This window comes from Cygnus olor, chromosome 3 (genome assembly GCF_009769625.2).
Source record: "Cygnus olor isolate bCygOlo1 chromosome 3, bCygOlo1.pri.v2, whole genome shotgun sequence".
Classification (NCBI taxonomy): Eukaryota; Metazoa; Chordata; class Aves; order Anseriformes; family Anatidae; genus Cygnus; species Cygnus olor.
In genome coordinates, this window is record NC_049171.1 from 25,808,768 (window position 1) to 25,834,796 (window position 26,029).

Here is a 26,029-nt window from a genome sequence, read left to right on the forward strand (position 1 = left end):
TTTGGATTGCAGTTGTGCTATGAGGATGGCTGTGCTCTGGAAGGAAGGGCCTTTCTGAGTGGGACCTCGATTGCAGCTGGGCAGAGGACAGCCGTGTTGGCGTGCCTGGCCGGCTGCGCAGCACTGAGGGGGCTGCAGGAAGGCCCAGCGGGCATCACCGCCAGGGTAGGGGGCTGTGGCGTTTCTTAACCAGAGACATGAAGCAGAAGAGCGTTTTAATGTAATATAGCTATGAAAAGCGGGCTCGTTCACATCACCTAGTGTAAAGGTGTGGGTACAGCCAGGTATAGCTCCCTTGCCGTGACAATCTCCCTGCAGTTAACTTAGAAACTGCGACTCGAGGCGGAGGGGTGCAGTTTTTCCCCAAATCACCGTTGAGCTTTAGGCTTCATCTCCCAAGTACACACTCCCAACACACACACAGACACTCACACACACCCTCACACACCCACACAGACACCAGAGACTGCCGGTGTGCGCGGCTCCGCGGGGCCGTGCCGAGCCGAGCCGTGCCGTGCCGGGGGCCCCGCCGCGCCCCTGGGAAGGCGCTGCCCTTCTCTCCGCGCTGGGGCCGGGCTTCCCCAGTTCAGACAAGTTCTCGCCCCGCTTCTCTGCGGCGGCGGCGGGTTGTGGTGCGACACCGTCCTGACATGTTGTAACTGGTTTCCACACCCACCGCGCCTCAGAGCGACGGACGGGAAGTACCTGCGAGGAGCCGTGCGCCGGCCGGCCCCGCTCCCCGCAGCCGCGATCGCAACGAGCCGCGACCCCCCGCCGGCAAGGAGCCGCTCCGGAGGCGAGTCCCCCCTGGGGCAGCCCGGCAGTAAGTGGCTCTCCCTCCCACTGCCCCGACGGGGCCCGGCCCGGCCGCTCGGCCCCCCGCGGAGCCGAGCCCTTGGGGCGCCGCCTCGTGTCCCCCCCCTCGCCCCGTAACCGCGAACGGGGGCACAAAATGGAGGCGGCGGCGGCGGGGCACCTGAGGGAACGGGTGGGGATCGGGTCGGGGTGGCGGGGGGCTGGCGGCCCTCGGGGGTTTGCTCACACCCCTCCCGGCTACCCCGCGTCCCTCCGGGGGTTTGCGGTGTTACCTCCCGGGGAGGTGGTGGCGGTGGCCGAAGGTGGCACCCGCGCGGTGTCCCCAAGGCTGAGGCGTGCCCGAGCACGTGGCGGCGCCCGCGGAGGCCGTTTAGGCTGGAAAGTGAACTTCTAGCCCCAAAAACGGGGCGAGCGGGGAGCCTTCCAGAGGTTCCCTTCGGGTCTGGTGCCCCCGAGTGAAACGATTAGCTGCTGCTGGCCGGTGTTGGAAATTATTGTCTGTGACTGATACGGTTCCTTGACACTGTGGAGAGCAGGCGTGGGAAAATCGCCTGTTTATTCCCTAAAAGCCTGGCCACAGCTGCCCCGGAGTGCTGGGGAGCCTTGAGAGATCTCTTTAGGGTGACCCAAAGAACACACAAGGACGATGGTGACACGATGCCCCCGTGGCTTAAATTCCCCTTTACCGAGGTGGCAAGATGGCAACTTTGTGCAGAAACTGGCCAAGTTTGAGCGGGCTTCTTTCAGGAAAGAGATATGGGCGTCCCTAGGAGAGCACCACGGCCAGGGCCTTCCCGTGGACCGGCTGTGCGAGCCTGAGGGTAGAGCTGCTCCCCAGAGTTGCTGAATAGGAAATTTTTCAAATCCTGAGAATATTAGCAAGGCTGGGAAGTTGCTTGTCTTTAGCTCTAGCCTGGAGGACTGTGCTCCTGGAACCACCGCATAATACTGCATCATTTTCTTCAGTGGGCACTCGCCATCTGTTGCTTTTGTGGAAGCTGGGATACTCTGTATCTTCCCATAAAAATACAAATATACTTTTCTTTCAAGCTTTTCTTCTTACTGCATTCAAGATGGCTGATACGCTGGACTGGAACTAACAGTTAAGCTTATTTCTCAGGGTATGAACAACAGCTTTCCTGGTAACATTTGTGGTCATGTATACAAAACCCTTTAGAGCATAGATGACATCTACAAAGGTGGGAAGATGGGTTTAATCGGGCTCCCCGGAAGCCTCCAGAGATGGGCCTCATTCTTCACAACCTTACTGATAGCCTTGTGTCTACCTGAGGAGGTTAAATACTGATCTTTGAGGAATCGAGTTGATTATGCAGAAATCATTTTACATGGTTGAAGAAGACATCAAAAATAAATATTTTAGAATTTTGTTTAAACCTCTGTCACTCTATCAAAGATTTTAGTGGTGTCATAGATGAATTTCTTACAAAACAGCTCTTGCCTCCCAAGGAGGAAAGTCCCTGTTTCAAGACCTCTAGAGCTTTTGTCAAATATACCTGAAGCCATAATTTTAACTTGAGAGTTTTCTTTTGTTTCTTCTCATGAATGTATCACATGCAGATATCCTTAATTCAAAAAACTAAAACTGGAATTATTTCATTTGTCTCATCTTCTGTGATTTATTTCCATGCTGACAGATTTAACATTTATTTTCTTAAATAAATATATACAGCTTTAAACGTCTTTTATAAACAGCACTTGTAAATCAAAGATCAACATCAAAGATGTTCCCTGTAACATAACTATTCTTGTTTGGAAGACACTGCACTAATGTTGACTAAAGTCTCACCTTTCTGAGATGATGGTATATTTACACCTTGCTTTCAGCATATGTTGTATGTTTAAGCCTACGTTATTGCATTTGATCCATGCCCCAATTAATTAGTTCACTGGCTTTAATAAAAAGTCAAACAATATACTGTACCATTACAAAAAAAGAAAATTACAATATTACAAAAAAATACAAATATATATATATATATCAAAAGAACAAAACAAAAAAAAAAGGCATATGAGTCAGTGTATACACCTGTATGGACACACAGGCACATACATGCAATCATTTTTATTTGTTCATAACATTCAATATTTTATATTGCACAAGTTCACATACTAAATACAGTCCTGTTCCCTTACATTATTTTTCAAATGAAAGAGAGAGAAGAAAAAGGGATTTAGAAAAGGTTTTGAAATAAACACTTAGCTGTCTTTCTCAACTATATATATGCAATAAGTGGCAAAACTGTTCAAGGACTATATCCATTCTAAATTAATAATCATTTCAGAAATATCTCTCATTTGCCTTAGTAAAATCAGGATTCAGCCTTTAAAGTCATACTAAGACTGTTTTCTTACATTCTTTGGAGTGATCCTAGTCCTGGAAGGTCCTACAGCAAGGGGTATGTTAGGTTCTCAGGAAAGTTACATATATTTGTGTTCAGGCTCTTCAGAACAACTCAGCTCAGTAACTCCTTGTACTTTTGGTAGTTTTTCACCATTCATCTAAATTTTCTTGAAAAGCTGTTCCATGTGGTTGCCTTTCATGGGACACTGATATGAAGCTTTTAGTTGTACAATATTTTAAGAGTATGACCTTAGAAATGGTCTGTTTTGACTGTACTGCATGCTTGGTTCTCTGCCACAGTATACCATAGGTTGTCATCTGCAACAGAACAAAGTGTGCATGAAAACAGTATTGTTCCCATTTGGTAACACTGTATTTCTATCTGTTAATGATGGAGGAATGAAGCCCTGAATATCTGTCACAGGAATACATATAGTTCTTGATCAGTGGAGAGCCATCAGATCCCTTTCACTTGCTGCTTTCCAGTTCACCACAAAGAGCTACTCTAGAATCAGCCAGAAACACTCCTTTCCCTCAGGCTCGAAAGCAATCCTATCTGGGAAGATCTATCCTGCTACTTGGCTGGGAGACAGGATTCAAATGGGATTATTTCATATGACATGCTGATGCCAGCCTCAGATCTGGATTTTTCTTTCTTTGTCTTTTTTTTTTTTTAACCTCTGACTTCCCAAGTTGCTCAGAAATCTCAGTTTCATTGAACATTTAATTGCATTTTAGAGTATCAGTAATGTATGGAGATTTTGATTTTCCTTCCTGTAGGTTAATGTAGCTAACTTATATTTCCTTTCAAGAAGATTTAAACTATTCCCACCTGATTGTGGAAAATGAAGTTTGCAAAAATATCTGAAAGGTCTTGATGTGAGAATTATATTTATATGCCAGTAAATGAAACACCATGCGACTGTTCCTATTATACTGCTATACCAATAATTAGGCTTGCAAGGAAACCCAGTGTTAACTTTCAAACAATACTTTGTATATGCTTATCATAATTATTCTGGCTTCACTGGCTGTTCTTCCTACTTCTGCTGTCTTTCTCCTAAGCTTCGCAATGATGTAAGCCTTATGCCCTAGCCCTGAGAGATGAAACACTGCTACCATGCATCATCTTTCTGTTTCACATGGCTGTGGTCATTCCATTCTCATGTACATCCCCCTTTTTCTGGCTTTCCTGCCCAGTGCAGAAAATCATTGCTGTTCAGGTTTTAGGCGAACAGTGGCTGCGGTTCCGTAGGGTTGTACAGGCGTGAGGGAAGAGACATTGGCCATTTATCCCCTGTCGACCTTAAATCCCAAACTGACGTAGCAGGAACCAAGCCTTTCAATCCTTGTTAAATGAAATAAAAAGATGGTAAGAATGAATTTATAAATCATCAGCAGTAAACAGCTTACTTATTATTAATGTTTTGAAAAAAAAAAAAAAAAAGGTAAGATTAAAGCAGCCGCTCCTTTTGGCAGAAGGGATGAGCAGGGTGGAAACTAGACATCAGATTGCTGATTCAGAGGTTGATCCCAGATGTGGGAGGAGACATCATTCTGGAGTTCCTCATAACTCCCTGAAATGAGGAAGGTTGGTCCTGCTTGGGAGCAACAAGTGGATTAGATCAGCATGGGAGGACATATAGATAAGGAGAAGGGCCTGAATGACTGTGGTTTCAAAGAAGGCAGAGAAAAGGTATGTGTTGCATCAAAAATTAGGAAATGTAATTGGGTTCTGAGGTGCCTCTCTCAACACTACTCTGTCAGTTATTACAAAGAGTTTTGAAACAGTACCTCTAGTCATGAATTGAAATATACTGCGGGTATGTATTGGTGTTACTGGTACCTTGTATTATGAGTTCTGCTGTAGCTTTTAGTACAAGAGCTTCACCAAGTCACTTAGTATCATATGTGTTTAGTATTGCCTTAAGTAGAGGAGGCTTTTTAACTAGCTCATTAATAGTCATTTGGGAGTGGTCATCCCCAAGGATTTTCTAAACATTTTTAAGTTCTTGGAAGGTGTTAGAAAAACTTACGGCAATATTCTAGCAAAGTATTTTGTATAGTATCTGTGTATGTGTATCAGATTACTACAGATATTCTGATTGTTGTCTTACTTTCCTCTCCTTATAGGTATATTTCGTCAGCTCACGAATGGAAGTGTAAGAGGCTTTATACAAAATATATGTGAAAATGGAAACTTCATCTTTGCTGTCATCTCTACATGATGAATGCAGATCAGACAACTACATCGAACCTCATTACAAGGAATGGTACCGAGTAGCAATTGATGCTCTAATTGAAGGAGGTTTAGAAGCCTACAAAGAATTTCTTTCCAAAGAGAGATGTTCAGAGTTCCTTGCAGATGAGGAGATTGAATATATTTTGAACAATGTTCATAAACTTCCCCAAAACACAGTTTATTCGTCTAACCATGCCATTGATGACACCTCTTCCTCGGGAACATACTGGCCTATTGAATCAGATGTGGAAGCTCCAAATCTTGATTTAGGTTGGCCCTACCTGATGCCTGGAATTTCTGGTGGCACAAACATTGATCTGCTTTTTCACCCTCCACGAGCACAGCCTTACACCATAAAGGAAACTATTCGCAAGATGATACGAGATGCAAGAAAGGTAAACATGAAAAATACTGAGGAAAAAAAAGGTAGCAATAATAATCTAGTTGGTGTCTTATCAGAAGTTGTTTGTTTTTTTTTCTCCCCTGGCAGGAAAAAAATATCTGGCTGCTAACAATTTAAACTGAAAACTTCTCCCAGACTGAGATCAGTCCCTTGCTATATCATATGCACCAATGTTATTAACCTCATTTACAAGGGATCAGGGATTAACTAGAGGGATTAAAGAAATGTAATTACCATTTTACTATAATGCTGACCAGTCCATGAGAAATTTGTAGATAATCAGCATGCCTTTTCTTTGACCTCAGTTGAATATACCTCAGATGACACAATTCTACCCAACTTCAGGATATATCCTAAGGTTTCTCTCCTGCGTCAGTGGGAATGAATATGTACAGTTGGAACATGCATCAGTTTGGTATGCTGGCCTGTTGTTACAAGAAAATAACAACTTTATGTATATGGGACTCATGTACCTTAAGGTTCTCAGCTTTTGTGATTTTGCATGTCAAGTGTCATCATGGAAATTAGTCAGGAAAGTATTAGAGAGAGCTGGGAAGAAAAAAAAATAGATTTAGGAAACAATGAAATGAGTGTTAACTAGGTACCTTACCTTCATTTTTGGCTAATGCCTGATTTATAAGATATTTGAACACTTCTCCAAATGTACTTGTCTCTGCTTAGGGGCACTTCCATCCTGAGTTTCCTAAGACTTAGGCCTAGATGTACAAAGTGCCTCTTACTTCCTAGTGTCAAGTGTGTGTTTTTGGTTTTTTGTTTTGTTTTGTTTTTAAAGCATGTAAGTGTGCAGTTCTGTTTGACCCTGCACCAAATTACCTCACTAAATAGATCTTACAAGGTTTCAGAAGTATTCCTAGCAAGTATGACACACTCTCCTTTCTTCAGCTTATTTCTGCATATGGGCTCTGTGAGGGTTTAACTCTGTAGGACATCCAGCTCAAGTGCCTCTGTAAACACTATAGTGACTTGAATGTCTGTGTAAATGGGTGTAATAGAAGTGGACTGACATGGCCATGGAAGGGAAGGACGTCTTTTTATGATGTCTCTTTTCTATTTAGATAAAGCATATAATTTGTTGCCACAATAGAGTTATCACCAGACCTTCTGTCGTGCAGTTTACAGCACAGAATTAGTCTGCTCTCATCACAAGGAAGAGAAGAATTGCTTTTTCCCCTCTGTGTCCCTTTCTAAATAACAGTTGGTGTTTTCTGGTTTTGGTTGTAGTAAGACTTGACTTTTAACCTTGACTTGGCTGGCATACTCTTATCTTTTTCAACGGCAGCTCCTGAGCTATGAATGTATCTATTGTAAGGGAAACAAGGAAAATGGAGTTAACTCCAGTGCCAAGGCTAGTTCAGTTTTGTTAGGTCTCAAAATGCCATAAAGAAATGTTGTTTCTTGTCAGTTTTTACTGGTTTTCTGCCTGTTTTGTTTATGTGCAAACCAGGCCCTCTCCAAGGGCTCTGTTGGCTCATGGTACTGTCTTGTTAAACATCATTTTAGGGAGTATGCCTCCTCTGAATTCAGTTAGGTAAAAAAATTAGGTGTGATTCTTACCCCTTTCTGAAAAAGAAGTTTAATGTATATTACATTAGCTCTCTGATATGCTGTGTCATTTCCACGTTACAAAGAGGATATAATGTGTGTGTCACTGTCAAATCTGACAGCTGAAAGGCTTGTTTAGTTGATCAGTAAAACCTCAAGATCAACAACCATAACACTTCTGATACAGTGATATGGGTTAGTCGCTTCGGAAGCAGCAATTAAATCTAAAAGACGTTGTCTCTTCTGTCTGCAGATACAAGTGACATGCATAGAAGAGTTTAAAGGATTTCTAAGTAAGGTAAAATAAGGCATTTAAAACATGCCTACAGCAGGAAAACACTTTGTAAACAGGCTAACCTACTTCTCCTAAGCCACTTTTCAAAATAAAGTTACATTAAACATGGTTCTTTGTTATGTAGCAGTGGAGATGTGTAGTCATATGAGAATATTCAAAGGAAATAGAAAAAGGTCACACATGAAAAAAAGAAACCTGTAAAGAATAAACAAGTTCTTCAGCAAATCGCATTAAACCAATAAGCAAAATCTATGGGAATTTCAGCATACTTCTGTGGGAAAATAAAGAGGCTGTTGGAGATGGGAGTATTTGTACCACCTAACTTTAAGCACCAAACCTGCATGCCTGGGTTCAGGCACTGATTTCCCTGGGCTACCCAAGCTTGGTGCAGTGGGAAACCAACTCCTACAAGGGCAAGTCAGAGAATGTTTCTGCACCAGTTTGCCCAATGAAGAAAACTATTTGATATGTTTATATGTATATACAAGCCCCAAAATTAATAGATGAGACTGAGCTAGTTGAAACCTAGATTCTTTTGAATATTTGAAGATGTACAAGGATAAGATGACATTATTAGTGGACTTACTCTTGACCTCTTTCATGCTTGATGCATCACAGTGTCACTCCTTAAAATGATTATTACATATGTTAATTCTGACCTTAAGAAGACGTTGTAAACAACATTAGGCAACTTGCTGGCTGACAGCGATTTTTTCCTGACTAAAGAGGAAAATCATATGTAAGGCTTTGCTACACTAGGCTGAAAACGGTGATTATGAAAAAGTGTCAGAAGGAAATCTCGTCTCGTGTTTCTTAAACGTATAAGATGTAGAAAAACTATGCATATCACCTTCATGGTAAGTACAGTCGATATAATAATGGAGTTTTTCTTACAGAAAAGGGTCAATATTATTGAATCCTAGAAAATGAGCCGGCCACTTCAAGAAGATGAGTCCATGTTTGTGATGTGTGTTTGTGAACAACTAATAGGGGAGCTGTGTCGTACACAGGATGACATTACATTACAGTCTATGCTACAGCACTTCTGTGGGATAGGCACGCTGTCAGAGTGAGGTTAGCAGAGTGCCTTAGGTCAAACCTAACATGCCAACAAAATGGGTTTACTGTTGGTGTAACTAGACCTCATCTCCAAATGATACAGCTTGCCAGCCGCCCTCCTCTGTCGACATAACTGGTGTTCATACGAGGAGGCTGTTCGGCATGACTGTGTCAGCTAGAGAAACAGGAGTCTTTTTCAGATGTTAATACAGCCGTGTGGGAAAAAAAAAACAACACTGCAAGGTCTGTCTGACCTTGATGATGGACAGACTTTTGCAAACAAACCGGTAGCCTTATTTCTTGTGTGTTTTGGAGGCTTCTGCCTTTAATCATTGGCAGGTTTCCGGCTTCTCTGAAGCTTGAGGTGCTCCTGCAGCCTGACTCATCCCAGCTGGGCTGTCTGAACCACAACTGATAATGTTTAGCAGTTTTTCCTGACAAGATTATTCATCTGGGAAATGGTATCAAGACGATTAGTCATCTGTGTCAGGTTAATGTGAATCTTCCTTCTCTTACTATAAAGTAATGCCGAAATTTCAGTAATGAAGTGTTTTTTCCCTGCATGACTTCTCATAAGAGATGCCTCAAAACTGTCAGTTGTGAGGCTTGTACATGGGTGCAACAAACATCCTGTACTGTCTCTCAAGCGTGATGGACAGGGTGAGGCAACGGGGAGAGGACAGGACAGAGCAATAAAGGGTCCTTCTGGCTCTGTTTTTCTCTCACTGCATTAACTGGATTCCCCTCTCCACCACCGAGACATTCCTACATAGTTTTAGAGAGAATGCATAGCTCTGAGTCTTTTAGATTGATATCCAAATAAGGATCAGCTCTTCCTGGAGATAATTCAAACCTGTTTTGTAAAGAACCATGTTGTTTAGACAACCCAAGGGTTACTGCTTTGCAGCACAAGCCAGAAAACACTGAAAGACCTCCCTGACATACTTTGGGGATTTCTGATGGAGTGTTTTAAGTTGCTGGCTATTCAATAAACATGCAACCCAGCACTCATTTCACTTTATTCAAATAGACTAGCAGTCTTAAACCCGGGTTTATAAAATCAGTGATAGTTGTAAGACTTTTTAAAAAGTTATTTGCTAAGAAGGTTAAATGGAAATTTAGATAGTGTATTACCATTTTAGAAAATCAAAAAAGGCAGATATTTTAGCTGAATTGCTCATGGTTGTGCTTTTTAATGGGAGAAATGTTTGCAAAACTTGGACCCTTGGGAAGGAATTAAGTTACACTGTAAAGGAGTGTAATCTGCTATTAAGTCTTGCTGGACCCACTGCATGTAGGCCTTTAGTAAGTCACAGAGGACTTTTTTTGAGTTCTCGTGAGAGAGAGCTATTGTACAAAATCTAAGTATGATTTCCGTGTTGTGTTATAGAGCCCCAGCCCAAGTCAAATAGACAAAAACAGTTGACTCATTTTATAACCATATAAAAAGAAAAATATTTTCTTCTGGTTTCCTTTTGTTTTGTTTTGTTTTTCATTTGGTTTGGTTGGGTTTCTTTCAGGCAAGAGTGAGAGGTTGTGTATAACAGAAAAAATGATTATTCACAACTGATCTCCGTGTTTGATTAGATGTATAAATACAGTAATCATGATCTAGTACTAGCTGCATTCTAGTATGAAAGAAAATCAAGCTCTTTGCATGCCTACATGAAGAGTGATGCCTTTATACAGAAAGAACCTTGTAGAATATGGGTGTGGAAGACTGTTGTGCAATCATTTCTTACTTTCTCAACAATACTCTTTGCCAGCTATTTTAAATACAATTTGAACAGAGTCTGGAACAATGATAATGAATCGTGCTTGTGGCAATGCTTGTCTTAGCTCATTAATTGCAACAGTCCAAGCAGATGAGAAAGGGGCTACAATTTATTGTTCAGAAAAGCTAGAGAAATCTGCTGAATCCAGGGAGAGGACAGGTAAATGAAATAGCCATCCTACTCAAAAATGGTCTGTACTATTTTTAGAGCATCTGATAAATGATGGATATGTTTTTTAAGTTCTCAGTTGTAGATGTATAGGCAACATTTTCCCTGCTAAAATATTCTGCCACACAGCAGGTGCTTTTTGATTATGGTTCCATGCTGAAAGGTAAATTCAGCATTTGCTTCTGCTCACCTTCTGTTGAAAGGTTTCCCCGTATCTGAAAACCAGCATGGCAGTCACGTGTATGGTTTCCAGGTGAAACACGGTGGTTAGCCTTTGACAGATTTATTAGAGAGAGTGAGGTTGTGTCCCAGCTTTTCTAATCACATAGCGCACATGCCATACACTGGACTAGAACGTGTCAAATTCTTTGTGCTCCTACTGTGTGATTTGGTGTCAATTTTTTATCTGCTCATGAGTAACCATGTCAGGTATTTTACCTGCTTGGATTTGCCTTTGGAGTCTTCACCCTTTTTATTTGCTTGTCCCCTTCGCCCCTCACCCTCCCACTCTCTGCATAAGCATAGTCATTCAAATGGCAATACATACAAAGAGAAGAGGCATCCATGGGACACATCTTGTCCTTTTATATGACTATTCAGATTTCATAGGAGAAAAGTGCAAGGACTTAATTATCAAACTGTCCTTAAAATTAAAGGGCAGGGAAATGCTAATTTAATTGCCAACAGGAAATTGTCTTAATACGTCCTGAATTTTTAACATATAGCAGAACTTTTATAAGTTTTCTGGAGAAGAGGTTGGAACAGTTTTGAGACGTGAAAGTTTAGGAGGGCAGGGATGTAAAAGAGCACAAATAATTAACAGAAGACCTGGGACTTCTGTTAAATGCATTTCTTACACATAGTTGCTCTACACATTATTCCCCCCTTTTTTTTTTCCCTTGGTGGCCCTCCCCGTTCAGGAGAAGGATCTAAAGTTAAAGAGCAGACCAAGGCTAGGGCTAGCACAGGGAGGGGGAATCTGACAAAATAGTTTTCGTCAGTTGTGTTGTTTTTACTCTCAGGTTTCTGTCAGATCAAAAGTTTGCAAGACTATTTAGCAATATTTGACACTTGCATTTTATATTTAAAGATACCATGAACTGATGTTTGAGTATTGCTATTTTTATGTCACCACTGTGCTAGTATGCTATGAAAATATTGGAGATCTATCATGAATTTCAAAATGGAATAAAGAAAATTAAAGAACAGATCTTTTAGGCAGTTCTATTTATTAAGGTCTTTCATTCACATATATATAAGAAGTAAGCACATACATATGTTTCGTAGGAATATTTTTCATTAAAATCTGTTCTCTCATTGACATAAATCTTTGTCAGGCAAAACAAAAGAGTGCTATTAAAAAGTCATTCACACTTTTTGTGCATTCAGTAAAGTGTTCTTTATCATATTCAGCAATACTTCTGTACTACAATATGCTGAAGCAATTATGAGTAAAGATCTGCTGTAAATACAAAACCGTTGATTTTGCCCAGGCAAAATGCTTCATCTAGTGCCCAGTCCAGTGTATTTGCATTTTCCCCCTCTTTTTCTTGCTTTTCGAAAGAAGACTGATAATGTTGGAAGTGCTATTTTTGTTCTTCTGAATTCCTATCCTCAAGAGATCTGAGTTTTCATAATTTTTTCAGCCAGGGAACAATCTTGCCTGAAAAACTCTAGGCTTAATCACTTCACATTCAGTATTGCCGTCGGCCTTTTTTGATCTCTTGCAGACTTAGCATAGCGTTTGATCTCTAATAGCTTTCCAACATAGCCAACAATGCTCTGAGGGATGGGGGACACATTTGGGGCAATTTTAATCTTTAAATTCATTTGTCGTGAATCAGAATTGGGAAACCAAAATATTCTACTACCTATGAATGGATTTTAAAGGAGCATATACAGACTCTGCCCCGCTGCAGGAGTATTTGTGTAATACAATACAACAGAAACTACATGGAGTGTGGAGAACTGCTGGTGTGGAGCAAAACAGTCCTGAAGCACAAAATCCTACTACCTACTATCAGAAGTTCCCATTCTCCTGTTCAGTCGGGGTGGGAGAGAATACCACCGAGTTATTTGTATTTAGTTCCCTCATATGGCAGATCTGACTACAAGTATATACTTCACTTGTAATTATTTCCGAACAGCTCTCTTGTAGCTGTGTTATTTTCCCCAAGGAGCAGTGCAAGAATTCCAGTTCAGGCACTGATAGTCAAAGTACACGTTAGAATTCACCTCTTCAAAGCAAGTGCAGACCTTGCCAGTGATACCAGTGCAATCACTATTTTCCTTTTAGCCTGCTGTTAAATTACGTCTGTGACTGTTTCCCAATAAAGAGGTGCTATTCTGTACAATAAAAGTTACAGTCCTTGTGTTCAAAAAGTTTTTCAGCATGCTTGAGATCTCACAGGGCTTTTATACTTAAAAATCCGACCCTGATTTACCTTAGAGAGGAAAGAAGCGAGGGCCACCAGAATAATCAGGGAGTGTAACTGGATTTGTTACTTCAGAGGAGGTTCTACTGACATCCATAAAATGACTCACCTCAGTAGAGCTGTTCAAAATAAATAATTGCAAGGCCCACCCAATGATGGCTTGCTTGATCAGCAAAGTTAATAATTTTTCAGAATACAGTCCACTGAAGTACTGTATCAGTAAGCCACTTGAATTTACAGTAGTATTATTTACATTATAAATATGTAAGTGGAAGCAACCAAACTAGCTGTCTGTGCTTCTCTTGCCTTTGTGTGACATCTTTTCCCATATCCTGGGTGTTTGTTTTCTTAAGCTGTAAACATCATTACGTTTTGCTACAAGTCTGTCTATCATACAGTTCAACTGGTATGTCAGTTGTCCCAATTGGTGCCAGCCTGTGGAGAAATGCCACTGCTACAGTATAAGCAGTAGGTTCAGAATTTATGTGCTCTCCTTTATCCTTAGCCATCAAAGAACATGACCAAAGTGTTTAGAGTTTAGTAGATGAGAACGCTAGGCCACAAAGGCATTGAATTAATATATATCGCAGTTCAAAAAGAGCCAATTATAAACCAAAAGCCTGAGAGTAATATACATTAGCAAACAAAGCAAATAAGGGCCAGATAACAAATTTTTATTTTCTCGTCTCTGTGGTTTTGGTTGATAAAACATCGTAATCTTGCATTTACTGTTATATTTATGAAAACCGATGTCTGAGGAACATCAGTACTTCTCCAGACATGCTTGCGTCAGTATATGACAATAGCTTTGTAGTGCTTACTTTACAAAAATATTTTTAAAAGTGTAAAGGTCTTTCTTATCTTCAGATAAAGAGGGTGTTTCTTCAAGACATACCCAGGCTGTTCTCATACCTTAGGTAAGAGCAGATTACCTTAACCAGTTCTGTCTCTTGGTCTGGAGCGCTTGCACTCGCTGCCCAGAAGATGTAAGACCTGAGAGACCCAGAACAAATTCCTCAAAAACAGAGTCTATGGTGACCCGGGCCCTCATCAGTGAGGCATGCGGGCACAAAGCTGCCTTCGGAAAACTTCTGTGCTGCACCTTTTATCCAGGGTTTTTTTGCTAACTGCAGCACCAGATCTCCTCAGGCCTTTACGCTTCTGCAAGTGATCTGCTGTAAGAGATGAAGCCGTACGATAGGATAATATGAGAAGTTATGCGCTGTATCTCAGAGATGAAAAGAGAACTTTGATATCTGCTTCATCCCCTAGCAGTCAGGCTTGAACAGTGGCACTGGATTGTGCATTCAGGTGGCCAAATGGGTGTGCCTTCAGTTCAAACAGCAGATATAACATCTTAGCCTTATTTTCATGCTGTTTCCTGGAGCTGCAGGCACTCTTTGCCAAGCAGGCTGCACTTCAGCTCAATAAACTTATTTTATGGGTTGAGCACTAGATAAAGCACCAGACATCATATTTTAATTCAGGTGAATCTGAGTGGCATTGACCTACAGAAGGTATTGGAGTTAGTGTTTTCCCACTAGGCTTTTGATGCTCAATATGCCAGACATAAAAATGGTGAAATAAGGTGAAAACAGGTGAAATAAACAGCACAGAAGAAAACCAGGTAGCTGCTGATTCTCTATGGGACCTTCCCAAGAAGTAAGAACATAGTCACCAAAGGACAGCCCTTTTTAAGCCAAGCAGAATTCACTGCTAGTGAAGCGTATCTCCTGAGCAGTGACCGTGTCAGCCAGCAGACCAAATGCCAGGGATATATTGCCCGTCACAGCAACCAGGTTTGCAGCCAGCATGACAAACACAATAATAATAACAACAATATCTGAAGCTGTCTACTCTGCTGATAATTCCTTGGCACTACCTAATGGCAGATTAGCACACGCACAGAATAATTGCCTGGAAAGTCACTGTCAAGGCTGTGGATTTGGTGGTTGTTGTTGTTGTTGTGTTTTTGTTTTGTTTTGTTTTTATAATAGACAGTATAAGTGATTGCACAAGGACTATTTGGTAGGGTTCTGTAACTTGTCTTTGCTGGGAAGGGGGAAAAATATCAGTCGTTCATTGGATCCAGCTCTTCCATATGTGCTGATAGAAATCTACAGAAAGTTGCTTTAAAACATAAAGAAACTGTATTATTTTGCTCAGAGGAAGTTCTTCTGAAATGAGGAAAATAAACTTAGAGATGAAATTGGGAATTATGACTGATTCTTGTATTTATTTATTTTCTGTCAATTTGTTGCACCTCTTAGCACTATGTGATCACCAGGCTGGCACTTTATGTGGATGACTGGAAGTAAATTTTTGCTGTAATATCAGTATCTATTTTGTTTGTGAGTTCTAGGCTTACTGAATTTTGGTGACAGTCACTTGAACCAGAAAGCATATTAATCAGATGATTTGATTCCTTATGCATAAGTTAAATTTCATGATGAAGGTGCAGCCCTGATCTGAAGTGCTGTGAGGAAGCATTACAGTCTCCTGATCTAGGAATTTTGTCCCGAGTGGAATTTTGTCCACTGCCTTTGCAGTGGGCTCTTGGGAGCCCAAGAAGCTCTTCTTTGTAAACTTCAGCCTTGCTGAGTCAGGGCTCTGAGTGCGTTTTGCAGGAATAAAAGCAAAGGAAAATATGTGCAATTTTGGGGACTAAGAGAAAAAGATCTCTGTTAGTCTTTCAGCTGCTGGAGGCCTTCATCTCAGAAACCAGTGCAACAGCTAAACGCTGTTCAGACCTCCTGAGGGACCATCACTCTCTGGAGCAGTCACCCAGGGTGAAAATGCTGGCAGCTTGGGATTGCTTAAGTCTATCCATGTGGAAAGAAGGGGACAGTTTAGGATGAATGCAGACGGGCCAATAGTTGGTTCAGCTGGGCGCTGTTCTGCTCGGTCACGCTTTGATCAGCAGTGACTCCGTGAGAGTCAGTATCAAAGGGAAGGCAGTAAGGCATGCATTCAGGGAGATCTAGATTGGACATTTGGAAGAATTTCTTCACGGGGGGCGGGGTGGTCAAGCATTGGAACAGGCAGCCCAGCGCGGTGGTGGAGTCCCCAGCCCTGGAGGTATTTAAGAGACCTGCAGATGTGGCACTAAGGGGCAGGGTTTAGTGATGTGACTCAGTAGGTCACATTAATGGTTGGACTTGGTGATCTCAAAGGTCCTCTCCAACCTAGATGGTTCTGTGATTCTATGACTATTCTATGTGTACAGTGTCTGTAAGATGCAGGCATTTCTGCTGTCATCCTCTGAAGTGACTGTGCTTACAGCATGATAGGAAACCTATACATTTTGTTCTTATTCTCCTCCCTCGTCACCCCGCCACTGCAGCTCTTCCTATCAGACAACCCTCTCTCCTCTGCCTTTTTTCCTTTCATCATGCACCTCAGCCAGAGGCAAGCGTTCACTGCCTGCTCCAGGTACTTTTGTCATCTTGCTTGAATGCAGTTCCAGGTGTGAAATCTGGGAATTTAAACTCCCTCCTAAATCACAAAAGAAACATGGGTGCCTTTGAGGATGCAAGCCTGCAAACCTTAAGCAAGTGCTTGCGGTACATGGTTTCTTTCCCCCATCCCTTATCTCCCCAGATATGTGAAATAGCATTAAGGCATTAGAAGTACAATAATGCTTTTAAATCGCTGGTCAAATCACTTGATTTTATTGGCAGGTGTCAGATAATTTATTATCAGTCATAGATCTAAAAAATTAAGCACTAGAGTAGATATTTTCTGGATAGGACCATCTTATTTGTCCTTTGTATTATTTAGCAATAAATTAAGATTTTAAATGTTATTTTTGATTATTTATTTTTTTGGGGTGGGGGACAATGTTGAAGTTTAGAGATTGAGCATTCGTGTGTCAGAAATTACAATAGATTCATTATAAAAATGAATTGTTTACACAATTTGTTTCATTTTGTCAAACAATGCATCTAATAAAACTTGAAAAGAAATTTTATGGGTGTTTAGTAAAGGGCAAAGAGAGAAAAATAATACTTGCTCAAAGAAGACATTTTTTTCTTGAAGCAAAATTAGATTCCTAATCCTGAAAGGTTTTAAATACTTCAATTTATGTACATGAGAATTTCCATTAACTTAATACGCTTATGTGTTTGCAGGATTGATGCCTAGGGATCTGACCATATATCATTAAGAACTGGATTTTAAATATTTAAATAATCGTCTTCTATTAAATTGTGCCACAAGTACATTTGTAATACAAAATGAACATGCATCTTTAGTTGATTTTGACTCTGAACAATTAAAAACAGTAGCACATCCCCAAGCAAACAGCCTTCCTTTTTTAATTCTAAATAAGATCTGAATATCTGAAACCCAGAGAAGGCATGGAAACTGGTGGAAGGTCTTCCCTTCCCAAAGTGCTGTTGCACCACCCAGTTTTTCTTTACTGATCCAGGCATGCGTGCACATGCCCATGTGCCACAGAGTCTAACCTGAGGGAATGGATGCACACATGAATGTTGCAGAAGGAAAAAAAAAAATCAGTTCTAAGAGCAAGACTAATTTCTCATGTTGATGCAGAAAGAGCAAGAATAGGTTTTGCCCATGTAGAATGTTTATCAAAAATATTTTTTTCCTCTAACTTCATATGAGTGGCCTGAATTGAAACGATTGAGTTCTCTGCCAGCAGACCTTAAGAGTTTGTGCTTGGGAAGGAAGCTTCGTTATCTTCTGCTACATTGCACATGCTTGCTTAGCTCATTTGCAGTGCAAGGAAAATTCCTTACCGGAGTTTCTCAATTTGTACTCTGAGGCTTTTGAAGTGATTGCAAAATAGATATTTAAAACACACATACTTTTTCATGCATGCTGACATGCAAGCAAGCAAAATGAAAAAAAATTCAGTAAGAAGTGAACATCTAAAATCTAGCTATAACTATAGAACCGTCTAAAATAGATTATGGATTTTGATTTTTAAATGACACATATTCTTAAATATTTATCAGGACAACACCTTGAGGAATACTTTCATGGACAGTTATGACACTATGCTGATAGAAAATGGTGTGCGCACAGACATTTATTTTGAATTTTGTTAGTGTTGTTTCAAAAAATCCTAGAGATCACAATTTCACACTCTGATAAATTCCATGGAGAGACATTGTTTATACTATTTGAGGAGGTGACTTGCTACATTTAATTATACTAACAATTCCCTCTTGAGATATAAAGTAAAAGGAGAAAGCATTTCAGTTCAATACGTTACTCACTAGTTCATAACACAGCTGTCTGTGTTGAAAGTAGTAGACCACACATAACAAAAATACAGATGTTTTGAAAACAGAAAAGCTTTAATTTCTGAAATTTGTAATAATAGTACTTAAGTACAGAAATTGAAGTTACTAATCTGAGTAGGATTCCAGGCAGGAATTAGGTGATGATTTCTGACAGGCTTTTTTTTTTCTCTTTTTTTTTTTCTCCATAATCTGTAATTATTTTTAAAAGAACAAAAAAAAGCTAGGTGTTTTGTTTGTTTGTTTGTTTGTTTTTGATTTACAGCAAAGTGCATTGACTGAAATGTTCTAGCAGCACAACTGTATAGCATTGCATGGTATGATATTATTGTGCTGAATAAACAATAAAAAGTTGCAGTGTTTTTAGTCCAAATAGAGAAATCTCCTGGCCTTGTTTTAAAGACATTCAGAAGTAACAATAATATTCTGCTTGGTGCTCTTCAGTTTACACTGGTTTTCACATAGACATTCTAGTTTTAAAAACCAAAAAGGAACTTACTCAAAACAGCTTGAAAACACAGTTTGTGTGGGATCCATGGAGTCTGATGTGTACAAAAAGAAATGGATCTAGGTTTAAGCATAAGTTTTTCTTGCTCAACAGCTCTGAATTTTGACAGTCTCCTTGACTGGTCTTGGCTGAATGTGAGTATGTCACAAAGTTTAGGAAAAAAAAATCCCCAATATGGCACAAAAGTACAAAAATCTCTTGGCGATACGTGTTGGGAGTATTGCTATCCCAGCATTGGAGATGTTACTGATACTTGCACTAAATACTTTCCTGTTTGGAAATTTGGAAATTATATAAGAATGGCATTTGAGTTTTTTCTCTAGTGAGGAGGATTTCAGAAATATGGAAATTTTGGTAACATATAAATTAAAAGTAACCTAATCGGATGGATTTTTTTCTGAATTACTCTTCTCTTGAGTTCTATAGTGCTGACTTACAGTAAAAATACTGAATTATATTTTTGTATCATAGTATATATATTTTTCAATATATATTTTCTCTATATATATATTTATTTATTTATTCAGAGCTATGAATAAAGTCCATAGCAATTGGGATGTAAGTAGCAGGCATTTATCTGTTTTGGTTTTGTACTTAAATTGCTTTGCTCTGGCTGTGGAAGGGGTTTTAGTCTGAAACAGTAAAACATAAAGCAAACTGCTTGGTTAATCTTGTGAGTACAGAAATCTGTTTATCTGTAAACAGAGGAAAAAAAAAAAGTGTCTTTAAATAATTTTCAGAAGACCTGTGTAAACAGGTTATATAATATTTATATAAATGAATATGCACACACACACTCTGGAATTTGAAAAGCTGCCTATCAGCCGCTTCCGAAACAAGCAGAGCACCACTCAGGCTGAAACGTGGAATGCTTGGGAATATGACGTAGGTGAAAATTCTTGCGTGGTAATTATTAACATGTTTAACTAAATTAATGCATTATGAAAACTGACAATGGCACGTCACTTAGGACATTTTAATTTCAAAGTCGTGGCTGGGTTCTGCAGGTCAGCAGGCTGTCCAGGAAGGATTTCAATGTTAACAAAACATACCTTATTTTTCCTTCCTTTCTCAAATTTGCTAAAAACCACAGAACCAACAAAATCTCAAATTAAATATTCCAGTTGTTTTCAAGTTGCCAAACATTCCTCAGTGTTTTGGAGGATCATCCGTTTGCATTATTTGCTGGTTTGCTCGCTCTCAGGCATGTTTTTGGGTGCTTTGTGACTGGGATTTTGAGGGCAATGAATCTTTTGCCCTGCATTCAGTAAACTTGGTGTGTTGCAGTCATTTCTCACCAAATCCCAGTGGCAAGGCTTTAATTTTGAGCTTGTTCTTGTAGCCACAGTCTTCCCTGCTAGACTAGTCGTCATTCTGATATTTTAATTATGATATTTTTTGTGTAAGTCATTCTTAGTTACCTTTTGATTGTAGGCAGCTGTTTGTACTGTGTTCGTGTGTCCTCTCCTTGGGCCCTGTCATTGCTTTTATTTTCACGTATATTTTTCTAATTGATTTTATTGGAAGCTGTTTTGGAAAATAACTGTGCAAACATACTCCTCTACTCAATATTTGCATCCTTTAAAATCTGACAGTATGTTACGTGTTCTTGATGCCCTCCCTTTTCATCTCCACAGCCACTTCCAGGTCACAAAATCAGCTAAGGTTGATAAAACGAACAGATTCATGGATTTTGATGCCAGAAGGGACCATTATGATAATGAAATCTGACTTCAGGCTTAACGGAGGCCTAACACTATTGCATCTTCAAAGAGCTGATGCTAAGAATAAATTTGTCCTCAGAACAGTTGGGCACTGGCCTTGCAGTCAGCACTGGGAAACTAATCCATAACTGCTCAGGAGTTCGGGTACTCTGTACTATCCCTTTTCTCTAAATTACAGAGTTTGCTTGAAGAAACCCATTTTGCAAGTCCGGGCCAGCCCTGCCTGAGCTTTGTGCTTGCATATCTCATCGCTCTGACACGACAGTGAGCCAAAAGAGAAGGTGCAGAGAATTGCAAATGCAGGACTGCAGGGCGAGGCGAGGCTCGGGCTGCTGCGTAGCTGCAGGGATCGCATTCAGAGGGACTTCGGGATGCTCAGCGTCTCTGTAAACACAGGCCATTAGCTTCTGAGGACTTGTTCGCATGGCACGGTAAAGTACAGTGAGGAGATTGACAAGAAGCAGGGCGTTTTCGCCTTCCCAGAGCATCATGTTAGTGTGACTAGACTGTTTCCAGCAATGAAACTAATTAGTCACGAGCTGACTCAGATGGCCCGGCGCAGGACAGCAGTGTGACACGCACACACGCACACCCTGTTAATTTTCAGTTTCCCAGATAAAAATAGACGTAATAATGTTATTCCCACATTTATGAAATGGTTTGTGCTTTACATATGAAAAGCTTTCAATAGGTACTTAAGTGTTATTGCAAGTAATTTAAGAGGAATTCAAAAAGCTGCTTGTTTTTCTGGTAAATTTGCTAAGTCTTTTATGGCAAAGAAGTAGCAGACTTCAATAAGTTTTAATTTTTATAGGTATGCCAGGGATGATTTAGAAGGCCATAAATAACATTAGTCTATTAAAAATATATTCCTATGCTAATATGCTCAAGAACTAGCTAAAATGCTAGAATGCCTTCTCTGTTCCATGCATTTTTATAGATTAAAAGATCTTTTAAATACTTAAACAAAATATATATATATATATATTATTCTTTGTATATTTTGTATGGCTGAATATGAAGGTCTTATGATTAAAAACATTGGTCTATGAGTTATAAAACTTGCACACAAATTCCTCTTAGGACACAGACTTCCTGTTTATTTTTCAGCAAATTATTCAAACTTAGTTTTTCAGAAGACTTTTATGTTCTCTAATACCACAAAAATTAAAGATCTAGGTTCCCATCTATCAATGTGAATATTCGCTCAGACTGATTTGTGGAAACATACATAGTATAGGGCACTGATGTACTAAGAATAGTGAGCACAGTATCAAGAGCTTAATCTGGAATCCACGTTCTCAAGTTCTTCTAGTAGTTTAAAACTTCATAATTTGCGTCAGCCAGTCCAGCGTCTGTTCTTGTCCATGAGGTTGTTTGGTTGCTTGCTTTGGAGCAATCAAGCAGAAATATTTCTGTTGTATCCAAATACAAGGGGGAGAGCAGTTCACTTCCCCATTTCCAGGCCGTGTTCTGCAGTTCCTTTTTTTTGTTACAGTATTCCTTCTGTGCAGCTGCAACACATGGGAAAATAATTTTGTTGTTCACTTGAAGTACTGTTTCTGATTTAGGCTGCATTTCAGGGAACACTCAGTCATCCATGTAAATGTTGTGTCTTACCCGTTGCATACCTGATGCTTGCTTCACTGCAAAAGATTGTTTCTGCCTCGATTATGATGATATAGATTGTATTTTTTATCATGGATAAGAGACTGGAACATCTTCCAGTTACCAACTACTAGTTACAGTTGACCAAAAATAATAAATTCCCTGAAAAATTCCTGCCTGACAGCTGTGCCTCAGATGTCTAGCAAACGTGGCTGTTCCAGCACCTGACAGTGGATTCAGAACAAGGAAAGACTCTGAAGGACAGCAATAGCTGTATGCATTTTTAAGGCAGCAAGAAAAAAAAAAGGAGAAAAGCAGCCTATTGTTGCATCAGAAATGAGTGCTGTTTTTTCCACACTTCCATATAATGCAGTTTTTATTTTTTTATGTAAAGGAGCAAATATTAGAATATGTCTTTCTCAGTCAGTGTGTGTATGCACATGCGTTCCTCTACATGCACACATAAAGACTGCGTTATAGAAAACATGTTTTTAGCAATGCACACAAACACAGAAGGCCTAGTAGCCAGGTACAGAGCCTTATTGGCATGAATCTGTAGGTTACTCAAGGGAAGCTCTCTTTTGAGATCAGAGAGGTACTTCATAAGAACAAATGTTTATTTGAAAGGTACTAGTTTGCATCAAAAAGCAGTTATTTTCCAAAGTGTTCTTGGAATAAATTTTTCACCTCTCCTCCACAGAGGTATTGCAGGTTCTCATCTTCATAGTTATTTCAAGCAACACAAGTCAAGTAGTATATTATGCTATTACCGTGCTTGGTGCATTTTTCAAGAGCAAATTTTCCATCGGAATGTGGCTTAATTGGAGTCCACGAGTGGCTTGCTCAGTGGTGTTTCTGCCTTTGTTCCTTACAGTTAGGCAGAAAAGATTGTTATGCAAAACAAGTGAATTGATATGGCAGGCTCTCTACCCATCGTGTTTACTTACATATTACATATAGACCCCTGAGGTGTACATCTATTCAGCACAGGAACATTTGGTGGCTGCAGGTGCATCACTGACACAAATATGCAGCCAATCTCTCAAAGGAAGCTACTGTAGAAAGTTCCTGCCACAGAGACTGTTTTTCTTCCTCCTTCACTCTTAAATCCAGGTGCCTTCTGTGATGTTTTGGAAGAGACTCCTTTGCCCTAGCAAGAGCTTTGTATTTCTTGCAGGTGTTCAGCAGCTTCAGGATGAGATCTGTGATTATCATTCCCCAAATGTTTGGGGGTTGCGGGTATAACTGGCATACCGTGCACATCACGAAGGATATTTTGTAGAAAGGAGAATGATCTCACGTACATGAAGCTGTACAATGGAAGACTTGTGATAACCTGTTTCTTTGCTACCCATTAATAATATCCTATTAATTTAGGATGTTGGTCGCTAGCTCAATTGTGTATAAAGGGTTCAGCTACTTGCACGCTGACAACTCATTTATTTTAATAACTGTTTGTTCATTTTATTCATTCACAAATTAGTGCTTTGCATTATTCTTGTGAGGATGAGAAAAATGAGAGGAGTAGACCAGGAAAAAAAGATCTCAGTGCCTGTCCATGGCTGAAGCGATGGACTTCAGATCGCAGAACTCTCTCCTGCAGTCCTGCTGGGTCTTCTCTTCCCTAGATGCAGCCTGGACTATTGATTTAAGAAACTACTGTAAATACACTGAATAAACTTCTAAACATTGAAAATAAACTTTTATATTTAAATGAAAAGACTAGTAGATATTAAAGATGGAGCATTATGGTTATCTGATCTGACTGTGTCACAAAGACCAGGGATTTTTGCATAATTACAGTATCAAATTGCAAATGATGAATTAATACTTTTCCTGTAGCCTTGCTGAAGACCTGTATGCAGATCAGTGAAAGCTGATGCTAATTGCATGTGCACACAGTGTGACCAAGATCATTCTTGAGCTGATCATCAAGATCATTCTTTGCTTTTCTGGCAAAGATGGTTGATCAAAAATTGAGCTCACATTGGGACCAAAAGATCAATTTAGCAAATACCTTGCAGAAATAAATAAGAAAGAACCATTTCTTTCTATTGTTTGTTTTTAAACTTGTTTCTGTTCATTTCCTTTCTTATCTATTGACTGGCTACTCCCTCAAATTACACACCCTCCTTGGAAGATTCACCTTTGGACAAGAATAATCAGGTTTATCGTAAAAGTTTTCAGAGGGTTTTAAAATTGAAATAATTTTTATAAATACAGTATTTTAAATAATAATATTACTATTATAAGTTTTTAAACTAGTAGTAATTTTAATTGTAATTGTAATTCCTCCATTTTTCTTTTTCTTTTTTTTTTTCTTTTTTAATTGCTACGCTTGATTCAGGAATTGTATTTCATTTGCTACATTATTCCATTCTCATTTGCTATCCTCTCCCCGGGGTCTACAAGGATTCTAGAACTGCTTATCCACTTCATTTCAGTTTGCTCCACTGGAGGTTTGAGCTTTTTTTTTTTTTTTTTTTTTTTTTAATTGTTTCCCTGCTATTTCAGGCATCTTGCTTCATTTGGTAATGTGCATAATTATTTTTTCCCTGAAAAGCTACACGTAATTACTTATGAACTAGCTTAATCTTTTCTTATCTTTAGGACATTCTGCTGATGCTTTCAGAATATTCTGCAATTATTTTTCCTTTTTCATCTGATCTGTAATAAATAGTCCGGCATGCCAGGGTAATGGATTTCATTTGAGGATCTCAAGATGATTTGCAGACAATAATTAATTAATTAGTTTCACAACCTGTCTTTAAAACAGGTGAAATTGAAATGCGGGCTGGCAGCATGCGATCATTAACCATGTGTTGCACCACTAACTGTAGCTGCTGCACAAGCAGGTGACATCAGCGGTTCCTCCCTAATATCAGCGAAGGTTCCTGAAGCAAAACAAAGGAGAGCTGAACTCTTCTCAGTGACACCCTGTTAAAAAAATAAATAGTTAAAATCATCTGGTTCAGTCATCCGACTGGTTGTTTACCCAGTGTTCTGATGTAAGGGTGTGCTGCTAGATGGCCATATGCAGACTTAAATTAGTCTGTAATATGTGTTGCAAAATGCTGATCTGACCAACCATTGCTGTTGGTTTTGTCAGCAACGCAGAAGTTACTGCAGGTATTTGTCCAGGCACAGTAGTTTCGCTTATAAATGCATTTTATTATGTCACGTAGCTGAACTAGAAAAATATTAAAGATGACCCTGCAGGATATATGTATAAGATGAATTGAGAATTTGTCAGAGTTAAGCCCTGGGGAAACTTCTCATTATTCATCCTCTTCTGTTTGTTCAGGAGGATCATTGGCTTGCCTTCTTACTAACCCGTAACTGACTGCCACCAGTAATTTTAAATGGCCTCGATTCTCTACATTGCTGGTTTTCACTGCTGTATTATTTCTTGAATTGAACTCCTTAAACGGAATTTGGTCCATCTATGGGGCTTGAAAGTAGTGGCAGTGAAGATAATAGCAGGAAGCAATATTTCTGTTGTGAATGTCGTAAAGATACATAATATATATGGTCATAAAATTTGCAGTAAAACATATTTTAAAGTTTATGTAAGGTGTGTAGTAACCCGTTTTAAGTCCACATTCAGTATTCAAAATATTTTTTCCCCAATCCTAGATTTAACTTAATTTGACATTCTTCATGGAAGAGAGAGGGAGAGAGAAAGGAAGGGAACAAAGGCAAAGGGAAAAGAACAGGAAAGAGGGAGGGAAGGAAGAACAAACGAGATAGAAAAAAGGGGAGGGAGGGTAACACAAATATAATAATCTGTAAATCATAGTTATC

The 26,029-nt window shown here is 39.6% G+C and overlaps 1 protein-coding gene across 1 annotated transcript in view; it reads left to right on the forward strand.

The window, feature by feature from the left end:
- Nucleotides 1-512: 512 nt before the first annotated feature.
- Nucleotides 513-26,029, forward strand: part of FAM83B (family with sequence similarity 83 member B) — a 54,949-nt gene continuing 29,432 nt past the window's right edge. The window contains exons 1-2 of the mRNA XM_040553048.1: nucleotides 513-823; nucleotides 5,312-5,815. Coding sequence (XP_040408982.1) covers nucleotides 5,372-5,815 — 444 coding nt within the window. The 5' untranslated portion in view covers nucleotides 513-823; nucleotides 5,312-5,371. The remainder of the gene's footprint in view (nucleotides 824-5,311; nucleotides 5,816-26,029) is intronic.